Below are 27,614 nucleotides of genomic sequence, written 5' to 3' on the forward strand. Positions count from 1 at the left end.
TTGCATAGAAAACATCCTTTTATTTAAATTGAAATAAGGCACGGTTTTACTAGCTAGGGTTTGGCTGTAAAAATGCAAGTCTATTTTGATTACTTTTATGTTATTAACAATATTTTCCATAAAAATATAGGTGCGGGAGTAAAAAACCCTTTTACACAGAGTAGGAAATACTCTACTGTAAATGTTCACCAAATTTACTGTAATTCATTTGTAGAAAATTTGAATACTATTTTAAATCAGGATCCTACATGTTATTGTCCTCCAGGCTGTTCACTGGCTGTTGCTGTGCTTTCTTCATTTCCTGTATAATCTAGGTGTTCCATCATCTAAACGTAAAAAGAAAAAAAAGAAGAGATGTCTCTTTATAAAGAAATACTGTGTTCCCCCCATTGGTCCAAAGCATTTGTTAGCTAAGAGAAATATAATTAAACATGTGTTAGAGTGCATTTTAGCAGCATACAGATAGTAAGTCCTCTACAGATCAGAAAAGTATTCAAGCCAAATAGTCAGAGCTCTCTCAGCTAATGCTTTCCACTACCAAAACATTCTCCGACCAACGATCCAGGTCCTCTACAAGAAATTAAACTGATGAGTCAAAAGTGTCTCAATTATGAAATACAAAGAACAAAATAAAACAACTGGGGTTAAGCAAATTTTTCAAAGACATGGTTTGCAGAACTGGAAATAGACCCTAGGATCCTACTTAACATTTACAGGTAGCAAGCAATAGCTTGAACAGAAAAGACTAGCTTTCTCTTTTCACGATTGTAAAGACTAGCTATATTACAGTTCGTAAAAACTACTACATGGCAACGTTTCTTTGTAAATTTTCCTTTTATTTTAAAAGGATAAAGGAAATGGAATTGCAAAGTCCTGCAACAGAAGAGAACCTAAACCAGATTGTTATATAGACTGATTATACTTTGCAATTAATGTAACTGATTAGTTCATCTGATAACACAAGACAACAAGCGTTGTACTTTTCCTGACTAAAAAGCAGCCTGTTTCCCTATCCACCGCTGTATTGCTAGAGGGCAATGAAGGCTTTGGTTTCCTCCCTGGGACAAGGCATGGAATATATTACAGAGGTGATACACACATTTGTTAGCATGACAAACTGAGACCCATCCGTTTGAGGGGTTCAGAATTAAGCGTAATTAACCGGCCAAGGATTGGGCAGTTCTGATAGCTGACCACCAGAGACAGAGATGCAGAAGTAGCAGAACTAATGCTGAAAAACAGAATGTGTCAAGGAATTCATATGCCCAGCATGACAGGATTATTAGGACAAGGGCATAACGCTTTCAGCACCAAAAGGTAGAAAACCCTACATACGTTCTTCCATGGTGGCATATCCTGCCTAGTAGTAAAAGGCTCCTTGTCTTTCTGTAAAACAGCTGCTCACCACATGGGTTCTAAACTGAGCAGATTTGCATGGGATGAGGACACGATTGCTTTCTTGTCTTACTACCACCCACTGGAGGATCCTTGGCAAGACAAAGCCAGGCTCTGACACTGTTGTGTCATATGCACTTTAGTGTGGTCTAACTCTATATATAGGGCAAAGAGAGTAGCTCCACTGACTTCTCTCTTCTTCTCTAGCCATGACCCACCTCTGTGCCATACCTTCTTTGATGCCAACACAATTGTTTCATTGCAAGGTATGCAAACATACCTTATGAAAAGCCAGTTTGCTTAAACAAGCTGTTTCCCAATCCAGATGCACCAACATCCTGAGCAGTAAATTGAAATGACAGTTCTAAGGCAGAGAGAAGTCACTGGGACTTAGGTAAGGCTTAGGAGAGCCTAGTGGCCACAGTATCAATCTGACTAAAACCAGAAAAGGTCTTTCACATCCCTCCCTTCTTGTGTCAGAATTAAGGCAGGCACTAGTCTTGGCAGTGCACCTAAGAACTGAGTTATAGCAGTAGCACACACAGTCCAGCAGTGAATACCAAGCTCCTGTGCTAATGACAACCTTGCATTCACTTCAGTGTATCTAGAACTTTCCCCTGGCACTGTGACCAAAAAACCCACATCAAAAGTCACCCAAAGCAAAACACTCCCTACAATTACAGAAGTCAGACTGTCATTGTGAATGAGGATTGAAGGATTTGTTTCCAGGAAAAAACAACAATAAAGCCCCCACAGTACCACATTACATCAAGTAATGCCATGTATCTTCCTTCACCCTAGGGAGGATCATCTAACAGCTGGCATAGAGAAGGTAGTTCTGGTAAGCATTTTCATAAAATGCTTCCCTATTAAATTGACAAGATGCTTCCAGAAGGAAGAGTTAACAAACACTATTGGCAACAATTCAGTGTATCCCAGTCAAAGGTAAGGTAAGTACCTATGACAAGGTAAGTAGCACAAAATGCACTTATGCTGGAGATACCACCTGTATTTAAATTTTAGAGTCTCTGCTTAATATATCAGATTTTTAAGTTAACTTTAAAACCACAATGGTTAGTAGAGCATAAAAGGTGTTTGGGTTTTTTTGACATACACAGATGTTACAAGGCTACCCCCCAAAAAAAACCCCAGCCACCCCATTTCTAATCTCTCCACCATATTGAAGAAGGATAGCCCACAACTTGAAGTCAGGGACAACAGATGCCTTTCTAAAAGTCTGATTGCATTAAGCAGCTTCTTCCACAAATGCATCCCAGTTGTAGGTTCTCTCAGGACAACCCCTTCCTCAAAGCCTCAGCAGAAGCTGCAGGAATCTTTACAACCACCAGCAGCAAGATGAAGGCACCATGCTAAAATCCTGGACAAAGTTGTTTCAAGCTTCAAAAGAGCCAAAGCAATCAGATCGTACATTGTGGAGATCTGAGGAACATTTTTAAAATGGAAGAGATTCAGAAGCTTTTCTTCCACATATGAATTCCAGACAGTTTTTAAGAGGGGGGGTGTGTCAAGATCAGTTAAACATAAACATATTTTAGTTACAAAGCTATCTCCTAACATGGTGAACTATTAAAAACCAAAAAAAACCAACCAACCCCCCAAAAAAACCACACACAGAGCCAAACTAGAAATGGCAATAAACTCCTGCCTGTAAAAGAGGACATAGTACCTGTGCACACACTTGCCTGCAAGAGTCACTTCTTCAACATCATCACTCTGATGATGTTGCATTCACATAACTTCTTAATTTACTGCTATCATGAATTTGCAAGTATCTAAAAATGTTTTAAATTACAGTACTAAACAGCAGGTGCCTGCTGTGTAATATGCCAATGACAAATCTGTTGATTTATTATTTCGAAGAGAGATAAGAAAGCTTGCTAAACACTTCAAGTTGACAAGGTCTAAAAAATTGCAAGACTATTCTGTCTAGAAGACTTCAAAGTTGCATTAGTCCACTAGAGTTTTCGTGATGTTACTAAAATGATCTCATAGATTGTACTGATACAAAAAGCAAATAGCATTTTTAAATTAAATCAATAACTGGGAAGTAAGTATCAAATTAGTTTATCATGCAGGCATACATGAGGAATAGAAGCAATCCAGGAAACCTAGAAAAACTTTTATTACACACTTCACAGCAGCAATACTGCCCATCTGGTGGTAGGAAAGTAGGTACATGACTCTCCCAAGAAATCCCTGTGCTTCAGTGAATAGTTAAAATGTTTTTCTGTGCAGCAATTCATTACAGCTCAAGACTACTCCATAAAAAAAGCCACACACAGCATAACTAGAATTTAAGCCTGCATCATTATGCAGAAACAGAAATGCTTGCAGCTATGAATCATGGGACCTCAGAGCTATCTTAGGGAGTCAAGTATTTCCCATATGTATAAAGAAGAAACTGAAAAATTGATTTTAACAATCCTGTCCAAGAACTTGAGTGCACACAGCAGAACAGAAGAATTTTAAGTTATAAAAATACAGTCTGGCCATCTGATTTTAATTTGCACTCAAGTCCTCCCACTTCCTAACCTCTTCTTGGGTTTGTAGCTAATTTATTATTAAGGCTTTTTAATAAGACTTAAATTGTTAAAGTACTATTTATTAGTAGAAATTAGCTAATGAGAAAAGTACTTTTTAGTTCAGAATTTAAGACACATTCAGGCAGAGTTCACCATCCCAATTGTCTTCAGTGTATAGGGCAGACAAGCTACGCTTTATAAATAGATGTATAATGCTAGACTGCCAACTATAATTCAAGACTGTATTTAAATGCTTAAATTCTGCGAGGAGTTGAAATTTGAAAGCTTGCACTGCTCTCTCCATGCTGTGCTTGAGACAGCAGACAGCTGAAATACTATCAGTGTTAGCAGTCATGAGCTATACCCTCATCTCTGCAGTCTAGAAGCTGTATAGCAGCAAGTCCACAAAAGCTGGTCTGAATCCTTGCTCCCTATCCCACTGCAAGCACTGCAGATAGTACGGGATAAAATACACTGTTGAGTAGTAAGATGATAGAGGGACTGTAGACATGATTATTAAAGGCAAATTATAATGCTGAACATTAAACAGAGACCATAAAAATTGTTGTTTAGCACTAACCAGGTTTTCATGTCAATGCAGTGGCACAGAAAAATTAGGTGAAGGACTTCCATATAGGGAACAGTAGAGGAACTAACACCAGTTCTAAATATTTGAGGAAACTCCCAGGGATTTGGGAGATTATAGAGAGCCATACAAAGCCTGCCTTCAGGCTTAGGAATCATAGATCTATTGGTACTTAAGTTTTCCTGTATTCCTTTAAAGAAAGAAAAAAATCCCCCTAAGCATAAAAATAGCTTTATAGCTTGTCTTCACTTCTACCCTCTTCCACTGAATTACTCAGAAAAATTAAAAAGAAGATAGACGGAAAAAAGAACAAAAAGAAGCAGCAGAGGGGAAAAAAGAAAAAAGAAACGATAAGATAATTAATAAAGTTGCATTAAAAGAAGGCCATAATCACACCTTGTAGCAAAGGCGTCCTGGAGGAGTCCGATACCTAAATAAAATTCATTTCATTATTAAAATCATATACAACAAAAATCAGAAAAACCCAAAACTCAAAAAAGCTAACTAATGGACTATAAACAAACAGCAGCATTCATGAAGTTTAGTCACCTTATAGACTGTACATGCTCTTGTACCCCTATTCTTAAGATGCTTTGCTCTGACAAGTCTGTAAGATTTCTCTGTTCCCATGAAGACAAAGCAAAGCTCTACAGAAGTCTGGTCACCCTTGTCAATGGGGTAGCTCTGCTCCAGTCCAAGTTACCATTGTTGTAGCAAAAAATAGTCTTCTGTTAACTTTCTGTATCTTTCTTCCTCAGAATGAGCACTGGAAGCTGGAGATTTCAGCCCTGGGGTCATGAGGGTTTGATTGTTTGTAAGTTCAGTAAGGACAGTTCAAAATACAGCTTTATGTGAGGAGGACAACATATGAGAAAGATCAACACTGCAGCATTCTGAGAGAGCAACCTGCATAACACCCGCCGGGAAAAAATTAATATAGAAAAAGTTCTTCAGAAAGTTATAGAAAAATAGGAGTTAGTAAAGTTACACAGAGGTGTTCAATCACAGACAAGTCTAACTCAAGGGTGGTGGAGTGGGGGTGGAAATCAACATTTTAAATTGTGCCAGAAATGAAGTCATCTGACCTCAAAACAAGCTGAAGTTCAGAGCAGTTTTAATCCTTCAAGAAACCAGTTGAAAGGACATGAAATAACTACTATGGCAACATAATTCTTCCAAGTATGAGTTTTGCTATGAGAAGCACAAGAAATTTTTGTCACTAAAAGAGAGTTGCCAGATTTACTTAGGCCAATCTTACTCAGGACTCAAGTGAGGAAAATAAATTGCAAAGCTTCTTCCCCCCAACAGACCCAGTTACTGGGCTTCATATATGCGACACTGCCTATGTTAGAATAGCAGTCACCAATTTATATACAAATGCACAGTAAGCCAAATTCATTCTGACTTACAGGGAAACATTTCTATTCACTGGACCTGTGAAAGAAGAAGAGTTGTTTTTGTAGACAAAAAGACAGGATAGCTAGTTATAGCTGAAGATGTCCTGAGTAATTTCATACCTAGCCAGCCTCCAGCTGAAGCAGGTGTAGAGTATTAGTTAGATCAATAAAAGGTAGCATTTAGCTGATAACACTGTAGGAGCTGCGTCTGTGCAGTTTTACGTTTACAAGAATTACCACCACCTCGACTTCCATTGTTCCCCTTAAACCTTGCCTCCTTTCCACCATCAACTTCATGTTACCCACCTCCCACTGCAACAGACTATCCGTTCTCTGAGCTGAGTTCAACACAGTCTAGATACACGTCATAGTTTCTGAATTCAAACAATACTGGACTTTAGGTCTTAAAGTTTAGCATAATCTTAAGACTGGTCTATCTTATGATAAATGCCAGCTCACAAGGGCTACTGGCACAGTCGGTTACTGCAGCAAGTCAAACCAGGGGGAACACACACGTCAACAGGCAGAGGCAGACAGCTGGTGGGATTTTAAGGACAGCAATTCCTGGATAGTGCTAGAGATAACCAAAGGGGAAATGCAGAATACCCAAGGCAGTGTGCACACAGTGTGTGCTGTGAGAGACAAGTTACATAAACACCCAGCTATTTTGTTGCTGAATGCTCCATGTAATCCTGATGACACAGGACACCAGTGATGCATGGAAAAATTTCTAAAATTCTAGTTGATCACCAACTTTTTTGAACTGTCTCTTAATACAGGACTAGTGCAGATTGGAATCTGCATGCTTAGTTCAGTGACTCACGTTATACCACATCAAGGGATAGCTGAGGAATGTTAAAACATTAAAAAACATTTCAAAGAAAATAAAAGAGAACAAATTACTTTTTTCCACGAGCACTGAACCAGCTATTTCATCTCCTTTAAGATTTGTTCTGCCATGTCAACTACTAGACTAAGATATTCTAAGAGTAAAGACTATTTTTCCTTATTAGTTCCAGAAGATAACATGAAGACTAGCGAAAACTGGATTGTGGGCGATATATTACCAAGTACTTAGAGAGAAGCATATACTCAAAGGAATTAACAACAAAATACTCAAGGCATCCAGCCTACCTGGTAACTGCTTCCTTTCCAAAACTTCTTCATCTCTTTGCGCCTCCAAGCGACAAGCGAGCTAGTAATGAGTGTACATGGTACAAGATAGAGAAGCGCAGGTTGTCCCATCTTCATTAATGCCAAAACAATGAAAGTCAGCACCATACCAATGGCATAAGCTATAAAAAGATATTTATACATGCACAATCAAGAACAGGTGAATTTTTAAATTAAGTCACTCATTTAGTAAGCCTTTTTTTTTTTTAAAGTAATATCTTCCTTGTTCATATAACTGAAGAGGAACATTAGGTTGCTCTGTATTTGCAGTCTTTCTCAAAGCAACTGACTACCATAAAGAATACTCACCTTAAATATGGCCAGGCACATTAAAAAGAGATTATAAAGAGCATCTTGACAACATTGAACCTTTACCTGAAGAAAACCATCTAGTTCTGTCATTTAAAAAAAGCTTGCATGAAGATTAATATTTCTGAAATATCACGATTTACCTATTGTACAGGAAATGTAGTATACAGAAGAGGAACTTGTTTGAACATCAAATCTTCGACAATAGGCAACCAGAAGCCCTTGAAGAAAAAAAAAAAAAAGAGATTAATATTTAGCCATTTTTTTTTTTCTCCCCAATCCTCCAAATCAAAGCAGCATAGAAAGAATTTATAGTAAGACTTCCCATTACTGTATGTTATCTTTCTCTCTTTTATGGAAGCTAAGAACCAGTTTAAGAAACCCTACAGTAAGTCTTGAAAATCAAAACCATAATGGAAATATGAGCCAAGTGAGAATGGTATTAAAGGTTTTGGTTTTTTAAGCAAGCTGATTACATTATGCTATTTTCCATTTTCTAATACAGAATAGTAACAACGTAGTTTTAAAACTTTTCTTCAATAGGATTTTAATGCTCGCTCTTAACAATCAACAGTTTTGCCTGCACGCGGTTCACGAGATGGTACTTTGTGCCTGACTTAATTAATTTGCTCAAGACTCCAACCACGGCAAAATTCAGCTCTCTGAGAAAGATGGAAAAACTTGATAATACATTTTCCGTTACCTCACCTCTAATTAGGTAGTCTAGGATATAAAAATACAGTGAAGTCACAGAATACTTGCTTTCTGTGAGATCTCAATGAGATTTAATTAATACTGACAACTAGATTTATCTGTGGGACTCGTATTTACACAATACAGTGCAATACAAAAGCAAAAAGCCTTCACTATTTAAGTGTTCTGTAATATACTAAGCTTTCTTATATTGTGGCTTTTGTTGTATTCTGCACTGACAGATCAAGGCAAACTGCTGCATGTGATTTAGTAGTTAACTTTGTAGAATAAACTCTAATATAAGTCAGCTGAGAATCAAACCCAAAAATATTTAATCATAAGTTAAAATTGCCAAAAACATTTGCTCACCTGGGACAATAATGTCTCCAAAACCCAACAATGAAAATGGCATGTCACACAGTGTCGATGCAGAGTATTCAAGTCTAGGCACTCTAATAACCACAGGTAACTGTAAAACAGTATTTCAGAAGCCCACATAAATCTAATCTAAAGCATCCTGGTGTTTTGGATTTTTTTTGTTTGCTTAAATTAATAAACAGTTTTATATTAATTTATTGTTAATGCAGAACTTCAAAATAGGTAGAACCTAAAGTAAAAACCAGAAACCAATACACAGAGTGGATAAAGCTTAAGGCAACAGGTAAGATGGAATTTCAGATTTACAAATAATATACACACACCAAAAAAAAAAGTTAAAACAACATTTAACCGTACAATGGGAATAACAAGTCTGGATTATTAACCTAACTCTAGAATATTGATCAATGATATCCAGGCCCTGAAGAGAAATTTGGACAGTCAGGTTTTCCCCAAAAGAATAGTCTTTTCAGAGGGAATCATTTAAAAATCCAGTATCTGAAATACAATCCTTACTTTCTCATGGGGAGCTGAGCGTTCAGTAGGGACTTCCACCAAGTTTCCATCATTCTAGGATCAAACCCAAGTCAACAGGTATTTAATACTTAAAAGAAAATAGCAGAAGCTGGCTATATTTTGTGAGAAAGTTATGCCGAAAAGCACACTATGAATTAGCTACGCAGTGTCAGTATTTTTATGTTGCACATATTAAAACAACTGTTCATACCTTTTCACTGTTTCCAAAAGGACCAGCTGCAACTTCAACCATTATACTTGCCCCATTCTGAAATTAAGGTTATTTTTCAAAAGTTAGTGGTTTAATATACCAAAACATTCATACATTTACAAAAACTGCTTGTACCTTATCTTACAATTCAGTATCAAAAAGAATGCTCTAGTATCATACAGTATTATACAGTATTGTTTTGCATTAAAAACATGTAGTCCAGCCTAAAATAACTACTTAAAAAAACCCCAAACAACAAATCCACTAGATGTAGCCGGAAGTTTAGATAAAAACGTGTCAGCTGTTTCTGCCACGAGCTTTCTGCTTCAAAATAAAAGAAGGTACGCTTGCATACAGGTCATATTAAACTGCAAATGAGCACCGCAGAAAGTACTAGAGCATGTTCCAATACACAGGTGTTAAAAGCAAAAGGAAGAAAACTGGAGGACAGTAATTTCTCATCATCACGCTGTCACACAATTGGGGACAGCTTACTTTTGGCCACGTGATTGCTGAAAACTCAGCCATTTAACAACATTTATGGCACCTACACAAGCATTATGCTCCATGGCCTATACAAGATGAAAATTCAGGCCACTGATGTCTTAAATGAGGAAAAAGAAAAAGCAAGTCAGCATTTCTGAATCAAGAATACTGACAACACTAATCTGTTTGACAAAAATACTGCCCCAATGACCAAACAACATTTTTGTTTTTACTTTAAAGGTAAATTCACAGACATACCTTTGTGATAAATGGTGTTATGAAGACAAAAAACACATCATATAGAAGGAGAAGGCCTAGAAGTATCACACAGGACTGGCAAAAAAAGAAGAAAATATTACTGTAGGTTTTCAAGGACTGCATAGCTAGATTCTGGTACCATTACTGTACCACCGTGGGGTTTTTTTAAAAAAAAAAAAAAAAACAAAAAGCCACACACCAAAACAAGAACTCCCACCCCCCATGTTTTTATTCTGGCATAACATTTAGAACAGGATTAATTTCTTGCAATAATTATTAAAAATGGTAAAGATTTTTTTTAATATATATTTGAGTGTTGAAAACCTACTTCCTGACACTAAACTTACAGATTCATGGCATCAGGATACTTTCTTAAGGTAAGCAACTCACAGTACCTTAAAGTTGGGCATTTTCAGTGTTTTAATAAAGTTTAGGCAGAAAGCAACTCCCAAAATATCTTGCAAAATCCAAGCCCACCTAAAAATAAAAACACATTTTTACACTATGTTCAAACTACTGCTGGAATCTAAGTTCAATAATGATTTTAGATTTTGCTGGAAATAGCAAGATTGCAAAATGAATTGGGAAACAAGAAATTAGTTTTTAGACAGTATTCCTACCAAAATCACAAAACTACTAGTTTCAAGATGGTCAATTTACACTAGCCTCTGAACATAACTGGGTAACTGTTCTTTGTAAGCGTACTAGAGAGATGAATTGAACAGAGCCCGTAACAGGGCCTTGGTGTTCACTTGTATGACTGCTCGCTTGATAGGAAGCCCTACCTAACATCTGGAGCCAGATGTTACTGAGGATTGTACTATAACATTTGTGTATTTGTGGTCCTGTGCTTCCACTGGACCACAGGAAGCATAGGTCCTATGGTCCCTATGCTATTCTTGCACTTTTTTTTTTTTTTTCCTACTGTGGCAATCATTAGCAAATCAAGCTAGTTCTTCCTCTTCTTCATATTTTTTTCTAACTTCAAATTACCACACAGTTCATTTGTATAGCTTTGTTCTCCATTATTCCCATGCTTGTTAAGCTTCATAAATACTTTCATGACTTATTTTAAATCAGCACTGGAGTTTAGAAGGATGCTATGCTCCAGGATTAGTTAATATGATGGGAAGTTCATTAGTGACATTTATTCATATTACTCTTTTAAGTCAGAATGCATCACTTACCTATCTTCATTTCGAAACACTGCCCAGACAACAGCTGCTGCTATGCAGAATACAGCAAGAAAAATAAGCCTCACTTCAATGTTTTTGTTGCAACATGCAATCCTAAAAGAAAATAATTAAATTTTAAAAGTAAGCCTGCAACAGCCAAAACACATGCCTGTGCTATCATGGGTCCTTAAGATGACAAGGAGTTCTCATCCTGAGAGCTTCTCCTTTGCCCATTTGTTCTGTCCAGACTCAAGTGGCATTATTCTTGCAACTGCAGTACCAGTCTTTCTCTGGGCTGCATTAAAATATACCCACAGACAGCAAGCCAAGTTGGGTTTTGATGGCCAGTCCTCATTTTAGCAAACACATCCAGGGAAGGCATCGAGCAGAGAAATTTATTTAATCCATTTCTGTCATGTAACAATTATGCCAATGGAATTATGTCAGCAAGGGACAGTGATGTAATAATTCCAGAAAGGGGTGGTGTTGGGGAAGAATCAATTTTAGGACACGCAATACAAGATTAAAAATGGAATAACTGTGTACTGCAAAATTGTGAGCCAATATCTGTTTCCACTGCCTGCTCAATTTTCTGGGACAGTTCTTGAACTGATATTAACTGACAGAACTAATGCCTGTCCTGCAGCTTACACAAAACCTGTTGTCTTTTCTACCTGATCTCTACCTTTGATGGGCTACTGGATCACCTGGCACTAATGTCATGTACTAAGTAACATGCAAACATAATCTTAGGCTTCCGAGCTTATAAGCATTGTTCTTATGGGGAAAAGAACCGTTTGTTGCATTAAATATTAGGGGTTTTTCTAAAAGTGAAAATACAGGGGAGATAAACAGAGACATTCCCATACTCACTACCTCCAGGATATTTAACTCAGAGTAGTAAGAAGAGACTATCTCTACACTGATAACACACTACCCGAGTTAGGACTGTAACCACTAACTTCTACCACAGAAGACACAAGCAAGGTGTTGCCTTTGCAAGAAAAAGTTAAAACTTGGTCTGTCACAGGTTGCTAATAGCATAGTACTTGCTCAAAACGGGATCAAATGTGCAGGATTCCCCCCTTACAGAGTCCCTTGATGAACAAAGTGAGCATACCCTACAGGCAATCACAATTTCATAAAACTGAGCTCAGAGGGCCAAGCAGAGCCTTTCAAGTTTATTTGAAAGTGTTGCTATAATCACAGGTAATGCAGCAGATCTCCCACAAAACTATTTTAACTGTTGATTATGCTATGGATACCTTTATTAAAGGAGCTTATAATTTTCTTTTTTAACAATCCCACACACTAACCCAAACAGGAAACAATTTGTCAAACTGTTCTCATATTTTGACACTACATTGAGTGGCAACCAGAAAATAACCAAAAGAAACCTTACATTTATTAATAATTGAAAAGGTGTACAATACCTGCACTGCCCAAATGGTATTTCTCCTATTAAAGCTGCAAGACAGTTGTATAGACTCATCGCAGATGCCAAGCAGAAGACTGATATTATAACATACACTGAATAGAAAGAAGATGAGAATCAGTGACAAAATACAATAGAAAAAAAAACAGGAAGCAGGAATCAAACACAACAATACACATCTGATATAAACTGTTAACAGTTATAGGACTGCTCAATACAGTCTCTGGAGACTATAGTCAGCTGATTACAGAAAGTGGTGAATTCTGAGTGTCTCTGCCATGGCAAGAGTTCTCATCAAGCAAAGACCTAAGTTGTGAAATTTTTGAATTCAAAAGCTTTTTGTTATTTTACATTTAAATTTTTCCTCCCTTTAAGAAGAAACATGTCATATGTTACTGCTTTCACATACTTTTATTTGGTTATGACTAAAACCAAAGTGCTATTTTACAACTATCAGCCTTCTTAATTTCTAATACTCCTCACTTCAAATTTTCCCTTTAATCACTTTGCTTATGCATAAAAATTTCAGCATCCCCAAGATCTGACTGATGATTTAGGTGGCATTTTAAGATACTAAATATCCCACCCCTTCCAAAAATTTCTATGTAGTCAGGAACCACCTGGTTAGAAAAAACCCTGTATTCCATGTTCTAACTTATAGTATATTGTGTATTCTAAGTTATCATAAACACCCTGAAATGTGGACAAACAATAAAACTAGTTGTTTGCTAGTTGGGGTTTGGTTTGGGTTTTTTTCGGTAGTGAAGGTCTGGCTAGAAAGCAATTCTGATACCTATAAGGAAATTATCAAAAAAAACCAGGCAAGAAAGGTGGATTTTATAGTTGTAACCAAGAACATGCGCCATTATGATCCGTTAAGCCCCCAACAGGCAAAACAAGAAGTTTTGCACAACAGGTTCCTCTGAAGTCAGTAAGAAATCAGCTGCTTAGGGAATCTCAAATTTTGAGGCAACAATGCAGAACAAATAATGCCTGAATACTTACAAAAAGAGGTACAGAGAACTCCATCACAGAGCCCAGCTTTGCAACTGGCTTTGTGCTGACTGCTTGTTTTTAATTAAATATATTTTTCCCTGAGACAGCATGTCATACCACGATAACAGCTTCTTTACCTTCAAGAAATTTCATATGAGACTCCTGATTGTTTGTAATTCATGCATTCTCCCAGCACCATGTAACTGGGTTTTGAAGCACCTTCACCCTGACTTGAAGAGGTCAGTCTGAACATCTATCAGTCTCTAAATTATGTCACAGAATCATCTAGGTTGGAAAAGACCTTGAAGATCATCTAGTCCAACCATTAACCTCACACTGACAGTTCCCAGCTACACCAGATCCCTCAGCACTATGTCAAACCGACTCTTAAACACCTCCAGGGATGGGGACTCCACCACTGCCCTGGGCAGCCCATTCCAACGCCCAACAACCCCTTCTGGAAAGAAATGCTTCCTAATATCCAGTCTAAACCTTCCCTGGTGCAGCTTGAGGCCATTCCCTCTTGTCCTGTCGCTTGTGACTTCACTAAAGAGACTCATCCCCAGCTCTCTGCACCCTCCTTTCAGGTAGTTGTAGAGGGCGATGAGGTCTCCCCTCAGCCTCCTCTTCTCCAGACTAAACACCCCCAGTTCCCTCAGCCACTCCTCGTACGACATGTGCTCCAGACCTTGCACCAGCTTTGTTGCCCTTCTCTGGACACGCTCAAGCAATTCAATGCAGAGCCTCCCTACCCTCGAGCAGATCAACACTCCCACCCAACTTGGTGTCATCTGCAAACTTACTGAGGGTGCACTCGATCCCCTCGTCCAGATCATCAATAAAGATGTTAAACAGGAGTGGCTCCAAAACCCAGCCCTGGGGGACACCACTCATGACCAGCCGCCAACCAGATTTAACTCCGTTCACCACAACTCTTTGGGCCCGGCCATCCAAACACAGATGACACTGTGATTTCTAAATCTCATCTGAAATATCTCGGAGTAAACTGGACATTTTTAACCTAAACCTTTTCATCACATTAAAAAGTTCATCAGTCTTTTAGTGGGTCAAGTTCAGCAGAGGTAGCATTGCCCATAGTCAAGATACCAAAACCTAAACAAAATCAGAAGTCAGGATAGTGCAGTTTATTTTGCAGAAGCAGGAGGTTAACATAACAAATTCTGGGAAGGAGTGAATTTAGGAGGCTTTCAGAATGAAAGTTACATTGTTCGTACTAAAAGGTGTCATTTAAAACAGCGTACATTTTCTGGTTGCATGGTTTGAGGGCAGGGGAAAAAAAAAGTCAACGAAAAGTTTGGAAACTATATTTTAGTGGAATTGCATAATTTGAGAACTTCGTTATTGCTAGTATGCTTGAGTTTATTTCATTATGGTAATACCATTTCACCTGGTACTTTTAATTAGGGCACTGCAACAACAAACTCAATGTCAACGTAGCAATACAAATACAAAAAGCTTTCACTCTAAACACTACTAAGTTGTCACTGCCATCCTCCCAAGAACATCGACATACATCATATACTTTTTTTACTAGTTGCTAGTCACCTCTCCTCTATGTTACTTCATGCAGAATAAGCACTGTCAAGGCAGCCTTTGTAAGAGAGAAGAAAGCTTCTCTCTAAGTAGCAGCTACATCTTTTCAACCCTCAACTCGTACATAGGGAGACAATCAAAAAAATTACATTAACTTCTTTTAGAAATCTAGCTTTTCAGACTTAAGACAGCTAATAAGATCATGATGAAAAGTAAGTCAAATGAGATTATCCATTGTTTCTTACCTAACCATTTGTAGAAGAAATAAAGTAAGACCAGCATGACACAACAGATGACAACGAACAAGATAACTGTTACAGGGGTGAAAGTAACGTTTTCTTCCTTCTTCCGTCTTGTTTCTCTCTCCCCAGGACTTGCTATTGCTTTCAAATTCTCACTGTTTTAAGAAAATGACAAATACATTTACCTCAGATGAGAGATTATGAAAACATTTTACTATGACCAGAACTGTTGGTTATAAAACATTTAAACTGACAGCATTTCAGTCTAATACTTCATATCATTATTAGACTTAAAAATACAGAAAAATGGTAAGTTTATTGTTTGAGTTTCTCTCCATTTTTTAGTGGAGACATACACTTCTAACCTAGCATAGATCATGAGGAAAAGATTCTTAACTGCCCTCCTCTCCAGTTGTGTGGTGATTGCCAACTTTAAGGAGTATCCCCAACCAAAACCCTGATCCATGTGAGGAAAAGTAGTCTGATATCAAAGCTCTTAAAACTCCTTTTCAGGATGCACGCACTCAACTCTATTAGCACATCACTTCCGACTACAAAATTTCTCGGGCTAAGTGTAGTCAATCTGATAAATATGATAAATCAAAATCATGGGTATTACACACTGTTTTAAAACCTCAACTACAGACATTAAGTGTCTGCAAAACCCATTCATGTTAGAATGAAGCTAGCTAAGTACTAGTTCTTTTACCCTTACACCTCCTAATTAGAGAGTAAGTGAAGGAGAGGGGGTGTAATTGGGGATTTTCACTGGGAGTAAGATTTCTGTGCATACATACTCCATATTTATACCTCACCATGCAAAATAAGGAGACTTAAATTGTTGTGTTTGTTCTTTGAGCAGATAGCCCTACCACTCTTTACTACAGACGCTAGTGTGACTTGCCCATCAGATAGCATGTTCCTGACGAATCCCAGGACCTACCTACAAAATGCTGAATTCAGCACTGAAACAGCTACCTTCAAAAGAGAAAAACCCACAAGAGTAAGGCACTTTGTTAGATGAATCACCTTCTCAGAGGACATGCTTTGAATAAGCAGCTTTTAAAAAAAAAGCTCACCCTAGATTTATGAAAGTGCATTTAACGAGTTTAGTGTAATTACATCTAGGTATTTTTCAACATGGGAGACAGCATCACACTTTGTTATTTTAGCATTCAGTGCAGCCACCACACCCTATAGCACTGCAGGGTGAAGAAGCATAATGAGATCCAACCTTTAAAAAAAGAAACACACAGCCCCCCCCTCTTACTTCTTTCATCTCTTTAAAGTCACTAGATTTGCATAACTAGTGGGAAAGAGGAAGCTGTTATCATCACATACAATCCACTCCCTGTTGTTCTGGGGAGCAAAACACTAGGCCACCACTGAGAATGGGATGCCCTAGGTAGCAACGCACACTGGCCCATTCAGCATATGTAGACATCTAAGAAATACTGCAGAATAACACCATGCTCTGAAAGGCCAGTTATATCCAGCTTAATCCCAGACTAAAAACAGTTTGGTGCATCAAGCACGCTTCACTTCACTACCCAAAGCCGCACACCCCTCAAGCACAGTGTAGAAACCCTACAACCCCTTGCTTCCCTGTATTTGCCACATTCTACACTTCCTCCCCTTCACTGAACAGGGACTGCTGCTGCCTCCTTGCCCCTGCCTAGCCCTAGAGCTGCTGTCGCCCCAGCTCTGTTGCTCCACCAGATAACACACAAAGCTGAAGCCTGGTCAGACTTACTGTCTGGAGCCACCCAGACACAACTGAACTGCATTCCCCAGTGCTCCTAGTGACAAGTGCGGTGCAGAGACATCCCAGAGGTGCTGCACAGCCAGCTGGGATCAAGCAGTTGTACTGATCCCCGTCAATGCAGACACTACATACAACTACATATGTACCTCTTGGATCACTGATTTTAAAGGTGTTGTTAAAATATCTACTTTCTATCATGGATACTGGAGTATAAGGTACCCTAGTTACAGAGTAATTGGTAATTTGTCAAAACGTTAACTCATTCCTTCTCCCAAGAGCTGCATGATCCCTCAGGGACTTTTAGAATCAAGGTTCCTCAAAGACCTACGGTGATTTTTCAAAGGTTGCAGTGCTCAAGCATTTAATGGAAAAGCTGCTAATTGCACCTAGATCTTCTAATTTTTCAACTATCAACCTAAGAGAACATAATTTCTCACTGATCAGTGACAATTTTCACAAAATTTATAGTCCATGTAATTTAAGCAGTTCCGTTTATCAAACTTACAGTTCTGCTACTCCGCTCCAGTAGCCTCCTAGTGCCACTGTAAACACAGCAATTAGGAAGATGACAACCATACTGCAATCAAACACTGGCAAAGGTGGTGAATACAGAGTCACATTAACTTCATTTCCAAGTGTCTGAAAAATAACACACAAAGTTTGTTCATAAGGACAACAAATTATATTGCTTATTTTCCAGCAAGATACACATCATGATTTCCTGCTCTTAACCTACACAGTGCTGAGAGAAAGTTTTCAACTTGCTGCACAAGACATCCCATATATTTGCCTTGGTCATTGTAAAGAAGCAATGCTTTCTATGCTACTTTTCAGGATGGTCAGGTTTGAAAACAACCATATTACTACTGCTGTGGAAACATACGGATACCACAAGACAAAAAGGTACAACTTTGCTTTCTTTCAACACTTCTGAGAAGTTGTGCCTCTAGCCCAAATGCTTTTCATCCCCCAAATACACCAAGTACTATCAAAGACATCTGCTCTTAGGAAAGCACATCCGAGTCAATCAACTTGAAATACAAACTCACAGGTCCACTGAGATATCAGCAGAGGTCTACCTCTAGCTCTTGAAACCACAAAACTCACAGTTCAGATGCAGGCACAATGCTTCAGACAGGACACAGTAAAAACTCAAGGTGGCAGAAAGTTATTTACCAACAGCTTTACACAAACATGACTTGAGATTAATTCAAAAGAAAGCAATTTCACACCACTTAAAAAAGTTAAGACCAAAGTAAAAAAAAAAAAAAAAATCAGCTGAAGGACACTGAAGAAGATGGGAGGGAATGCAGACATAACGGATACAGAATTATACAAAAATCTTGAAAGCAAAACCAAGATGCTTCCATTTGACTGAAAGGTGAGACTTCAGAAACAAGGAAAGCATGATAATTTGACAGGAAATGGAAGGTGGTAGGGAAGAAAGGTTTGCTGTTGTAGTCAAAGTAAGCCAAGGCATCTAAAGGAATCCTGCAGTGAAAATATACTTCAGAAATGCAGCAGAAAAACAGATTTGTTAACAGCCTGCATGTGGGATAAAAGCAGGAGAGGAGATGAACGCGCCAGGCAGGTTTGGCTACAGGAAGATCAAACTGGCAGTGCAGAATGGGAAGCTGAGTAGTGTAGTGAAATACACTGGCCATATGTGAAGAAAGCTGATTCATTTCAGCATCTGAATTATCTAATTACAGTTATTAACCTTACTGCAGGCTAAGGAAGTCAGAATCATTCCTTTCCCTGAAGTTATGGAAGTTCAGAAAACAAGAAAGAAAATTTAATCCTAGTGAAACACTGCAGTTCTACAAAGTGGAACATAACATTAGATAAAAGCAAAAAACCCTACTCAAATTACAGCATCCTGTATGTAAAAAAAACCCAAGTAAAGCAAAACAGACACAAAAAAGTGCCAAAAAAGCCCAAGAAACCTAAAGGCTTATACATTTTTCATATTCGATTCCAACATGTCTTGATCCAGTTTTTCCTTTAAGTTTCATAAATCTTATAAAAGTATAATGCACATTAGTATCTAGACTGATTGCTTCCTTTTGTTCTGGTCTTCACTAAAATCTTGCAAAGTCTCAGCTTCCACCACAGGGAGCACTAGAATCAAACACATGGCATCAGATAACTCCCCTGCAAGAGAGCTGTCCACTTACTAAAAGGTTTGTAATGCTCTGATATTGCTATCAAGACTCATACTGTATCTGACTCGCATGGTGAAAGCTAACAGAGATTAAGTCTTTTAAGTAGAAAGAATGGTTATACAAACTAGCTACCCTCAGACTGGTGCCGTCTCTCTCTTCTAAATAAAAGGAGAAAGTTGGAAGCCTTGAAAAGACTTAAAACAGAAATACAACTGTAATAGGAAGAGTACAATGGCTGCCAGCTTCTAAGCAGCACATATCATTCAAAACAACAGCTGCCAGCGACATGACAGAAGGCTTTGGCAAAAACTACATCAGAACTAGGAAAGGATCACTTGTAGTTTAGGTTGTGAACCTCACTACTTTTATGAGGGCAGCCACATTATACGACAAAACCAAATTCTTTGATTCAACAGCAGTATGAGACATCATCTGTCACACTAATACACTAGCAAAGATACGTTGGTGAATTACTAAAGCTATACAGAAGGGATTCTACATGACACCACCTCAAGCAGCACTAGGTGATATAGTGGTGCAGAGAAAGATTCAGAACAAATTAGGATCTAGCCTTACCCTAATTCCCTTTCCTGTTAGTAGGGCACACCTTAAAACCACTCATCTAAGCCAACAACACTTGTCTTACTTGGGCGAACAAATTTGAAGACAGAGGACAACCCAAATCAAAACACAGTATTCATCAAGACTATGGCAGACTGAGGACAGTCACCACAAACCTTCAGTCATGTCAATACTCGGCAAGAACCAATCTTTAATGGGAACAGACAGTAAACAACCAAAGTCCTATACATCTAGGCATGGTTTCAGTTTGCATACTTACCTAAGACAACCTCCCATGGCAGCTCTGAAGATTAAGAGCAGAAATGGTGAAGTGAGCTTGCAAATTCAATCCAAGAAGCTAAGACTACGCAGGTTAGCGCTAGCCTCTGCTATTCACAGAAAAACATGTGCAGTGCAACTCCTGCCTAGCAAAGCTATTTAACACTAAATAAAAAAACCCAAAACAACAACAAAACAACAACAGAAAAAGCAACACCAAAGAAAAGATACTGTTTTCTTTAAAACCCTCTGCAATATTCTGTATCCTAATGAAGGAAAACAAACTCCAAATACCCCCAAAACAAAACTCCCCTTCTTAACGTGTAGGAGATTACCACAACTGCCACATTTTAATGACACACACTTGGCATCTCACTATGAACTCAGCAGCAGAAACTCAAACTATACTACCCAACTGCTCTGTAACAGATGCTGTCATGCTATATAAAGAGAGCGTTCATCATCTGGCAAGGACAAAAAACCCCTCACATCTTCCTCAAGGTCCAACCTAATGTACTGCTCGCCTGAAGGATATCACGCCAGTAGATACAAGCTCAACTGTTCTAGCTTCTGTGCTAAAGGAACAGCCCTCCCGGGCTGTAGTTCTTGACGTATGTCAGACATCCGCAACTATATACAAGTCTACTGGAAGGCTGCTTATCTTGTTCAGCAGGAAGACTTCCAAGACTACTCTCCCTCCAGGTAGGCATTATGTTTCCCATCCTTAATGTTCTAATTAATCATTCTCTCAAATTAACCTGAATTAGGAAGACTAGCACTTCCACGACTTAATATCCATCCTCTTCAGTGAAACTGAAAGCAGTATCTATGCACATTCAAATCAGGTAGACATCCATATCTGACCTAAAATTATTTTATTTGTTCAAAACCCTAAGTTTATGCAAACTATAACATGCTGAAGTTATATTACTTACCAGCTGCATATCTACTATGTCATTATATCTTATAAGAGCAACTGGAAGAGTCACATCTTCAAAATCAGTCTTGTTATCTGAAAGAGTAGGCTAAAAGAGAAAGTGTCAGTGATAAGTATGTTGAGTCTATTTCCAAAGCAGGTTAGATCCCTAAAAGCACATTATCCTTTAAGTGTCAGTGTATTCGTAGGGGGGGAAAAAATAAAAAAAAAAAACCACAACAAAAACCAGCACTTGTTCATCACCTTTTACAAAAGGTTAATGAAGACAGATGTACTTAAATCAAAACAGGTGATACTACCAACACATCTGGATTCACAAAGTTCTTGTGCTTTTATAGTATTACAATGGATAATCAAAACTCATTTTTATTCTCTATGCTTTTAAAACAAGATTAACTTTCATTATAATCACACAAATTAATAAATTGGAAATATTTGTACACGCGTTGAAGCTGCAACAGAGAACAAAAAAGCAGATATATCTGTAAAGATACCTCAAAACATCTTTTTTTATTTCGAATTTTGGATTACATCTTCCTAGCTTATTTTTGTCATATGTATCCAAAACAATATTGTCTAAGATTACAGGGAGTTCAGAGAACACTAAAATTGGGGAATGATAAAGACAAGTATTTGCATTCAGAAACATGATTAAAGATACCAGGAACAGATTAAAAATACAATTCAGCTGATGATATTTTTAGATGATATAACAAAGTGTGGCACAGAGCTAACTTGGGATGACCCTCTCAGTCTCAGGAACAGCAGTAGCGCCAGCAGAACTCTCTGTGGGGAATCATGCTGGAATCCCACACGTTGCCAGGGTCCTCTGCTGTTGGGGTTTCTCTCTGCTCACCCTACACAACACTGCAGACCAAACAGATAAGACACTATTTCACTACCGAAGAAAACTGTATTTTGTAACTTACCAGCCTAGATTTACTGGCAATCAACAGCATTTTAGCACCCAAACTTTGTGCAATTCTTGCTTTCTCCAAAAAAGTGCAGTTTCCTCCCATCACTGCGACTGCTTTGTCCTTCATTACGTCAGAAGGAACTTCAGAAGAACTGCAGAGTACCGTAGAAGTCAGGTTTTCCAGAGTCCTGAAAGTCTGCAGACAGAAGAGGGAAAAAGGAACATGATGAAAGTAGGAAATTTCATACAGCAAACTAATCTAGAAGACTGCATTACTGTGCTCCCTAATTTGAGGTTTGCCAGAAAGAGGTGTAACAGAAAGGAATTAATAATTCAGGAATATAAAATCAGAGCAGCAGTTTCTGCAGCCTGCAATACTGAGGGACATTTGAGCAGCGTATAGCTGAAATATCTGTCTGTTTCTAAACGCAATTTCACAGCAGTTATTGCTCTAATTTAAACATAAGAAACTCATTATATAGGAAAAATCACTGCTTGTAATGCTGGGGAATCCAGTGCACAACCTGTGGTATTTCCAGGCTTCAAATTCCAACAGAGGACTAACACATACAACATAACCAGAGTTCTGAAGTATAAAACAACTGGCAAGCCTGATAACATATTACTTATTACAAAAGAATTTTTTAAAAAAAAAATAATTCTACCCCTATTTCATGACCCAAAAAGGTAAATATTCAATGTAGTGTCTATTTAATTCAAAATTTTGAAGACCATTCATAGCTGACCCAAATTCATACTGCATTCTAGTTTTCTTAGGGACTATGATTATAAACTACTTACAGCATTGTCCAGGCTCTTTGGAAGAGATATCCAACTAGAATTGTAAATGATGCAGTAATCCTTTGTTACTGGAGGTATACCACTTCCAGAAGCGTGCAGGATCCCCTCATCCGCGGTTACCTGCAACAAACCAGGGTATTCTGAATTAAAGTTCAGAGTATCAGTATACAGACATTCTTCTAAAAAGCTGTTAGGAAGAAAAAAAGCTGTTAGAAGAAAAGGAATATATTCAACTAATTATTTTATATAATGATTGATTCCATTAGAGGTAGCTTGAGAGAAGGATAGAAAACTAGTAACAATCTAGTCACCATATAATGCTGCTTATCCTCATTTCAAATACAATGGATTTGTTACATGTACAGTTCATGTCACCAAACAGAATACCATTAAGAAACCCAGACAAATTATTTCAGATTCTGTATTCTGTACTTCCCAAAAAGTGTAAAATTTTACATAGAAAGACATTTTAAAAGTACAGAAAAGTGGATTAAAGTCTTTCTCTCCTTGCAGACTCTAGAATTTCCCCTGCTAATAAAGGTATTATATGGCAATTCCGAGAGATCTCGAGGTGCTGGAGCAAGTGCAGAGGAAGGCAATGAAGCTGGTGAAGGGCCTGGAGAAAAAAATCCCATGAGGAGCAATTGAAGGAGCTGGGACTGTTTAGTTTGAGGAAGAGAAGGCTGAGGGGAGACCTCAATGTCCTGAAAGGCCATTGTAGAGAGGTTGGTGCTGATCTCACAGGTAATTAGCAATAGAACAAGAGGGAATGGCTTTAAACTGCAACAGGGGAGCTTCAGACTGGACATTAGGAAAAAAATTTTCACAGAAAGGGAGGTCAGACAGTGGAATAGGCTGCCCAGGGAGGGGGTGGAGTCACCATCCCTGGGTGTGTTTAACATCATTTGGATGAGATGTTGGGGGATACGGTGCAGGGGAGAACTTTGTAGAGTAGGGCTGGTGGTTGGACTCGATGATCCCAAGGGTCTTTTCCAACCTGAATGATTCTGTGATATTTTTTATCAAACAATTGTAAACACAAAGAGATCAACCAGTGTACTTTAAGAAGAAATATTGGTGTCTCTTAAGATTATTCTGAGTCCCTCAGATGATTTCTGTTATTTACTAACACATATGAATTTTAAAACTTCTGATAATTTTAGGGATACATACTTCTCCTCAAGCATTAATATACTAGTAAAGGTCAGGCATCTAAGTGGATAAATGAACAGACTAAGGATGAGATGTAGCTACAGCTGCAAAGTAGTGAAAACAAATAAGCATCATTTGTATCTCAAAGAAGCATCACCTTAAGAAAACTGGAAGATGATCTCATTTCAACTGGTTTTCTTGAGAGAGAAACTGACCTCAATATCAGGAAGTATCAATAGATTTTTTTTTTTTAAAAATTAAGTCCTATTGTAAAGTCCAGGTTTGTTTGAAAGAACACCGAGATATTAAGCTAGAAGTAGGCACTGGTAAGGGGAGAAAGCCCAAATATTTGTCAGATATACAATGCTAATCATTAACAGTGCTATACAGGCATTTCTCCTCAGACTGGTGTACCAGTATTTTGTGGCAAGTGAGAACTAGAGAGAAAAGAAAAGCATGTGACGATATTGTTTCAGAGGTTTATGTCTGCCTGGTTTGAATAGCAAAAAACCTTCTTCAGAAGAATCCATTATATTGGCCATAGCGAATGAACATCTGCTGGGAGAACTGTGTCAAAGGGCCTGAGCACATTAACTGTTTAACATGGAACAGTTCTTCAGCTGTCAGCTAAATAAGTTGTTCCATGATTTATGATCAGCACAAAAATTATGAAGCTTCCCTCTTAAGTGCAGTCACCTAAAAGTACAAACTAATGGCAAATTAAAAGCAATAAAGACTTCCAGCAGGTGCAAACCCCAGATGTCTTCATCCATTAAAAGCTCTTTCTGCTTCACAAAGCAGAATACTAAGTGTTTTCTGGGTTCGAGGAAACCAAGTGTTAATGCTACACAAGCATAAGTCTACCTAGAAGGAGTGATTACTTGCTTATTTGACACACATGTTTTGTTGGCCAGCTTCCTTTCTCTGGTGATGAATCAGGGAACACAATTCTTGCTCACGAGGCGAGGGGGAGAGAGAGGGAGGACCAGAGCATGACATGTACCCTCACATATTCATTGCTGAGCTCTAAAGCCAGCATTTAGAAGTTCAAAATGCAAAGAAACACTACGTACTACACCTCACTTGCAACAGGATTTCAGTGGGGATGTTCCATCCAGCTGAACTTTTATTGTTTTCTAATTACTTCAGTATCTTTCTTTCACAGCAGACAAGGCCTACTAGTTTGGGTACGTGGCCTTGCAGTCAGTTGTGCTGCTGAATAGTACAAAACAAATCTTACTCTCAGCATACATGCAAAGTAAAAATCTGTTACTGAGCACATTTTCAGTCTTGTTACTTAAGCAGAAGGCCAAGAGTGTGTCCACAAAACTGCTCCTGAAAAGATTAACCTGCTTCCACAGGCTGACTTACTCCAACATAAAAATGTTCCCACGAGGAGCAAAGCTGTGACAGCTGTCCTTACCTAAAGGGGCATCATCATCTTTCACTTCAGGTTCACACAATTCCCAACCTCACCTTCAATTCCTCGCCTTCAAGCAAATTTATTCCTATTTTTGACAAGTGGTTCCCTCTTCATATTTCCTTCCTTTACTACCTTTAAACTTTTCTTGTGTAATTCCTTATCTTTGGTAGAGAAGTCTCATACTGTCTCTTAATTTTTCCTAACTTGTCCCTGTCACTGCAGGGATATAAACTTGGGCCAACTGTTGAGCTTTGGAGTGCATTGGTAACCCCACCATGTAGAATACTGGAAGTTATATGAACCAGTGGACACCGAGACCAAACCAAGCCTATATTTACAATATCCATCACAGTTAGTGACTAGGCAAGATGTACAAGAAACTCAAAGGTACAGAACTGGGAGAAGGAGAAGGTATTTTGTATGTAGCAAGTAACAGCATTAACCTCACAGAAATGTGAAAAGGTAGGAAAAAACTAGCCATGAACAGAACAAGCATCACTTCACAGTTCTGCCAGCAGCCCTGTGACACACACAAACTGTCCCTCCTTCCCTCCCTCGGGGCATGCTCAGGGAGCAGCAGTGGTCCTTCGCGAGCACTGACTCCCCATGCTGATAGTCTCAGGGTGCTGTTCTTGAGGCTGAATGACCCGGTCTAATGCTCACCACTGCTACAACTGCATTTGCAGAGCAAAGGAAGAGGCAGGACGCAGAGCCTGGAGTCTTACGCGAGGGCAGGAGAAGCCCCTTCCCTTGTCATCAGCAGCAAACCACTGGGTTAAGGAGCAAAGCCACTCTTTAGAAAACCCCAACACAACCAACGACAGCCAGCAAAGGAGCACTTCGTAGAGACACAAGCTACTTCACCCGAAGGCATTCCCAAGGCATTAACAAACTGTGCTGTGCATATACTCTTGAGCATATCCAGTGGTGACTTCCTGCACAGGAACGTATTCTACATCCTGCCTTACCAAAACAAGATAAAAATTATGCTAAGAACAAGCAAGCAAACAAACAAACCCCAACACCAAAAGAGCACCATTTAATGCACATAGGCGCTTCGTGCTGCGTAAGTGGATTACAGAGCTTTCTGGCTTCCCCATTTCCCTACCCCACGAGGCAGAAAGCAACCTGCCAGATTTCCATAGCAATATACACCTGTGTGCAGACAGAAGCTGCAAAGATGTCCCAGAGAGGAACCAAAACAGCACTTGATGAACAAGCCAACAGCCGGGACACATACACACACCACGAGCTTCCCCAGCACCCTCATTTAAATATCTCTAGAAACACCCCAGCGTTTCTCTACACAGGCACCCGGGAGATGTCTTACACTGACCCACCAACGCGTTTCTCTCCCCGGGCACAGGGGAGAGGGCAGGGGCTCGGGGGAGGTGGGGGGGAACCGAGGGGCCTTGCCCGGGAGTCCCGAAACCACCCCGGGACACACTTCAGAGCCAAACGGCCGCTGAGGCGCTTGGAGGCGGGGGCACACACACACCAGCCCGGCCGGACGAGAGCTACGCGGGCCGTGCCCGCGGCGGTCGGGGCCCTGCGGGGAACGGCTCCAAGGGGATAAGGCGGACAGAGGAAGCCCCTCGGCCGGCGGAGGAAGGGGCAGCGAATGGCGGCCCGGTCGGCCCCGCCGCCACCCCGCACTCGGCCGGGCCGCCGCAAGCGGCGCGGCCCAGGCCGAGCCCCCGGAGCCGGGCCCCGGCGCCTCCCGCGGCGAGGGCAGCGCAGCCCCTTACCGGCGGGAGCAGCAGGCCCCACAGCGCGGCCCACAGCAGCCCGGCGGCCCTCATCTTCCTCAGCCGCCGCCACCTGCTCGGGGAACGGCCTCGGCCGGGCTCGGGCTCCCCACGCCCGCCGCGGCGCCTTTCACCGCCGCCGGCTCCCGGAGAGGCGCCACTTCCTCTTCCGTCCGCCGCGGCGAGGGGGGCGGCTGCTCCTGCTCCTGCTCCTGCTGCCGCGGACACCGAGACCCCTCCTTTCGCCCCCGCCGCGGGGACGCCCGGTCCCGGCCGTAGGGCCGCGGTCCCGGCGAGGGGTGCCCCGTCCTGCGGCCGGGCCCAGCCAGGGAGGCGACCGGCTATCGGACGGGCCATGCGTGTCCGGGCTGACGCTGGGGCTGTCCCTTGCCGCCCCCCTTCCCCCGCCCGTTTGTATTTGCCTTGGTTTTTTCGCTGCGGGTTTCTGGGTGGGTGTCAGCTTGTCGGGCTTTCCACCTGGCAGCTCCAAGGTGCGCGGGTTTTAGGTACTTAATGCTGC

The 27,614-nt window shown here is 39.9% G+C and overlaps 1 protein-coding gene across 5 annotated transcripts; it reads right to left on the minus strand.

The window, feature by feature from the left end:
- On the minus strand, positions 1-27,614 carry SPPL2A (signal peptide peptidase like 2A). 5 transcript variants are annotated; one of them, XM_074836996.1, is made up of 17 exons: positions 27,095-27,614; positions 22,772-22,891; positions 21,984-22,166; positions 21,053-21,142; positions 17,618-17,751; positions 15,351-15,502; positions 12,554-12,650; positions 11,133-11,234; positions 10,341-10,422; positions 9,946-10,020; positions 9,202-9,258; positions 8,991-9,044; positions 8,466-8,565; positions 7,547-7,624; positions 7,056-7,216; positions 5,610-5,715; positions 1-326 (listed from the first exon to the last, which is right to left on the minus strand). In XM_074836996.1, the coding sequence occupies exons 1-16, from the start codon at positions 27,449-27,451 to the stop codon at positions 5,647-5,649; spliced, it is 1,911 nt and encodes a 636-aa protein (XP_074693097.1). In that variant the 5' UTR covers positions 27,452-27,614; the 3' UTR covers positions 1-326; positions 5,610-5,646. The 5 variants fall into 5 exon arrangements, with proteins under 5 accessions (XP_074693097.1, XP_074693098.1, XP_074693100.1 ...); XM_074836997.1 differs by lacking the exon at positions 5,610-5,715 and adding an exon at positions 4,921-4,954 and having other exon boundaries at positions 27,095-27,611; XM_074836999.1 differs by lacking the exons at positions 5,610-5,715; positions 8,991-9,044 and adding an exon at positions 4,921-4,954 and having other exon boundaries at positions 27,095-27,608.

The sequence above is a fragment of the Strix aluco genome, chromosome 12 (assembly GCF_031877795.1).
Source record: "Strix aluco isolate bStrAlu1 chromosome 12, bStrAlu1.hap1, whole genome shotgun sequence".
In the NCBI taxonomy this organism is placed as follows: Eukaryota; Metazoa; Chordata; class Aves; order Strigiformes; family Strigidae; genus Strix; species Strix aluco.

Excerpts from the sequence above, each read along its gene's own strand:
- SPPL2A (XM_074836995.1), bottom strand. The coding sequence starts at position 27,451 with ATGGCCCGTCCGATAGCCGGTCGCCTCCCTGGCTGGGCCCGGCCGCAG. Across the intron at positions 8,566-8,990 it reads GCTCAGCTCCCCATGAGAAA|TTACCTGTGGTTATTAGAGT; the intron begins GTAAGGATTGTA and ends ACTGTTTTACAG. Across the intron at positions 7,217-7,546 it reads CTACATTTCCTGTACAATAG|CTTATGCCATTGGTATGGTG; the intron begins GTAAATCGTGAT and ends ATCTTTTTATAG.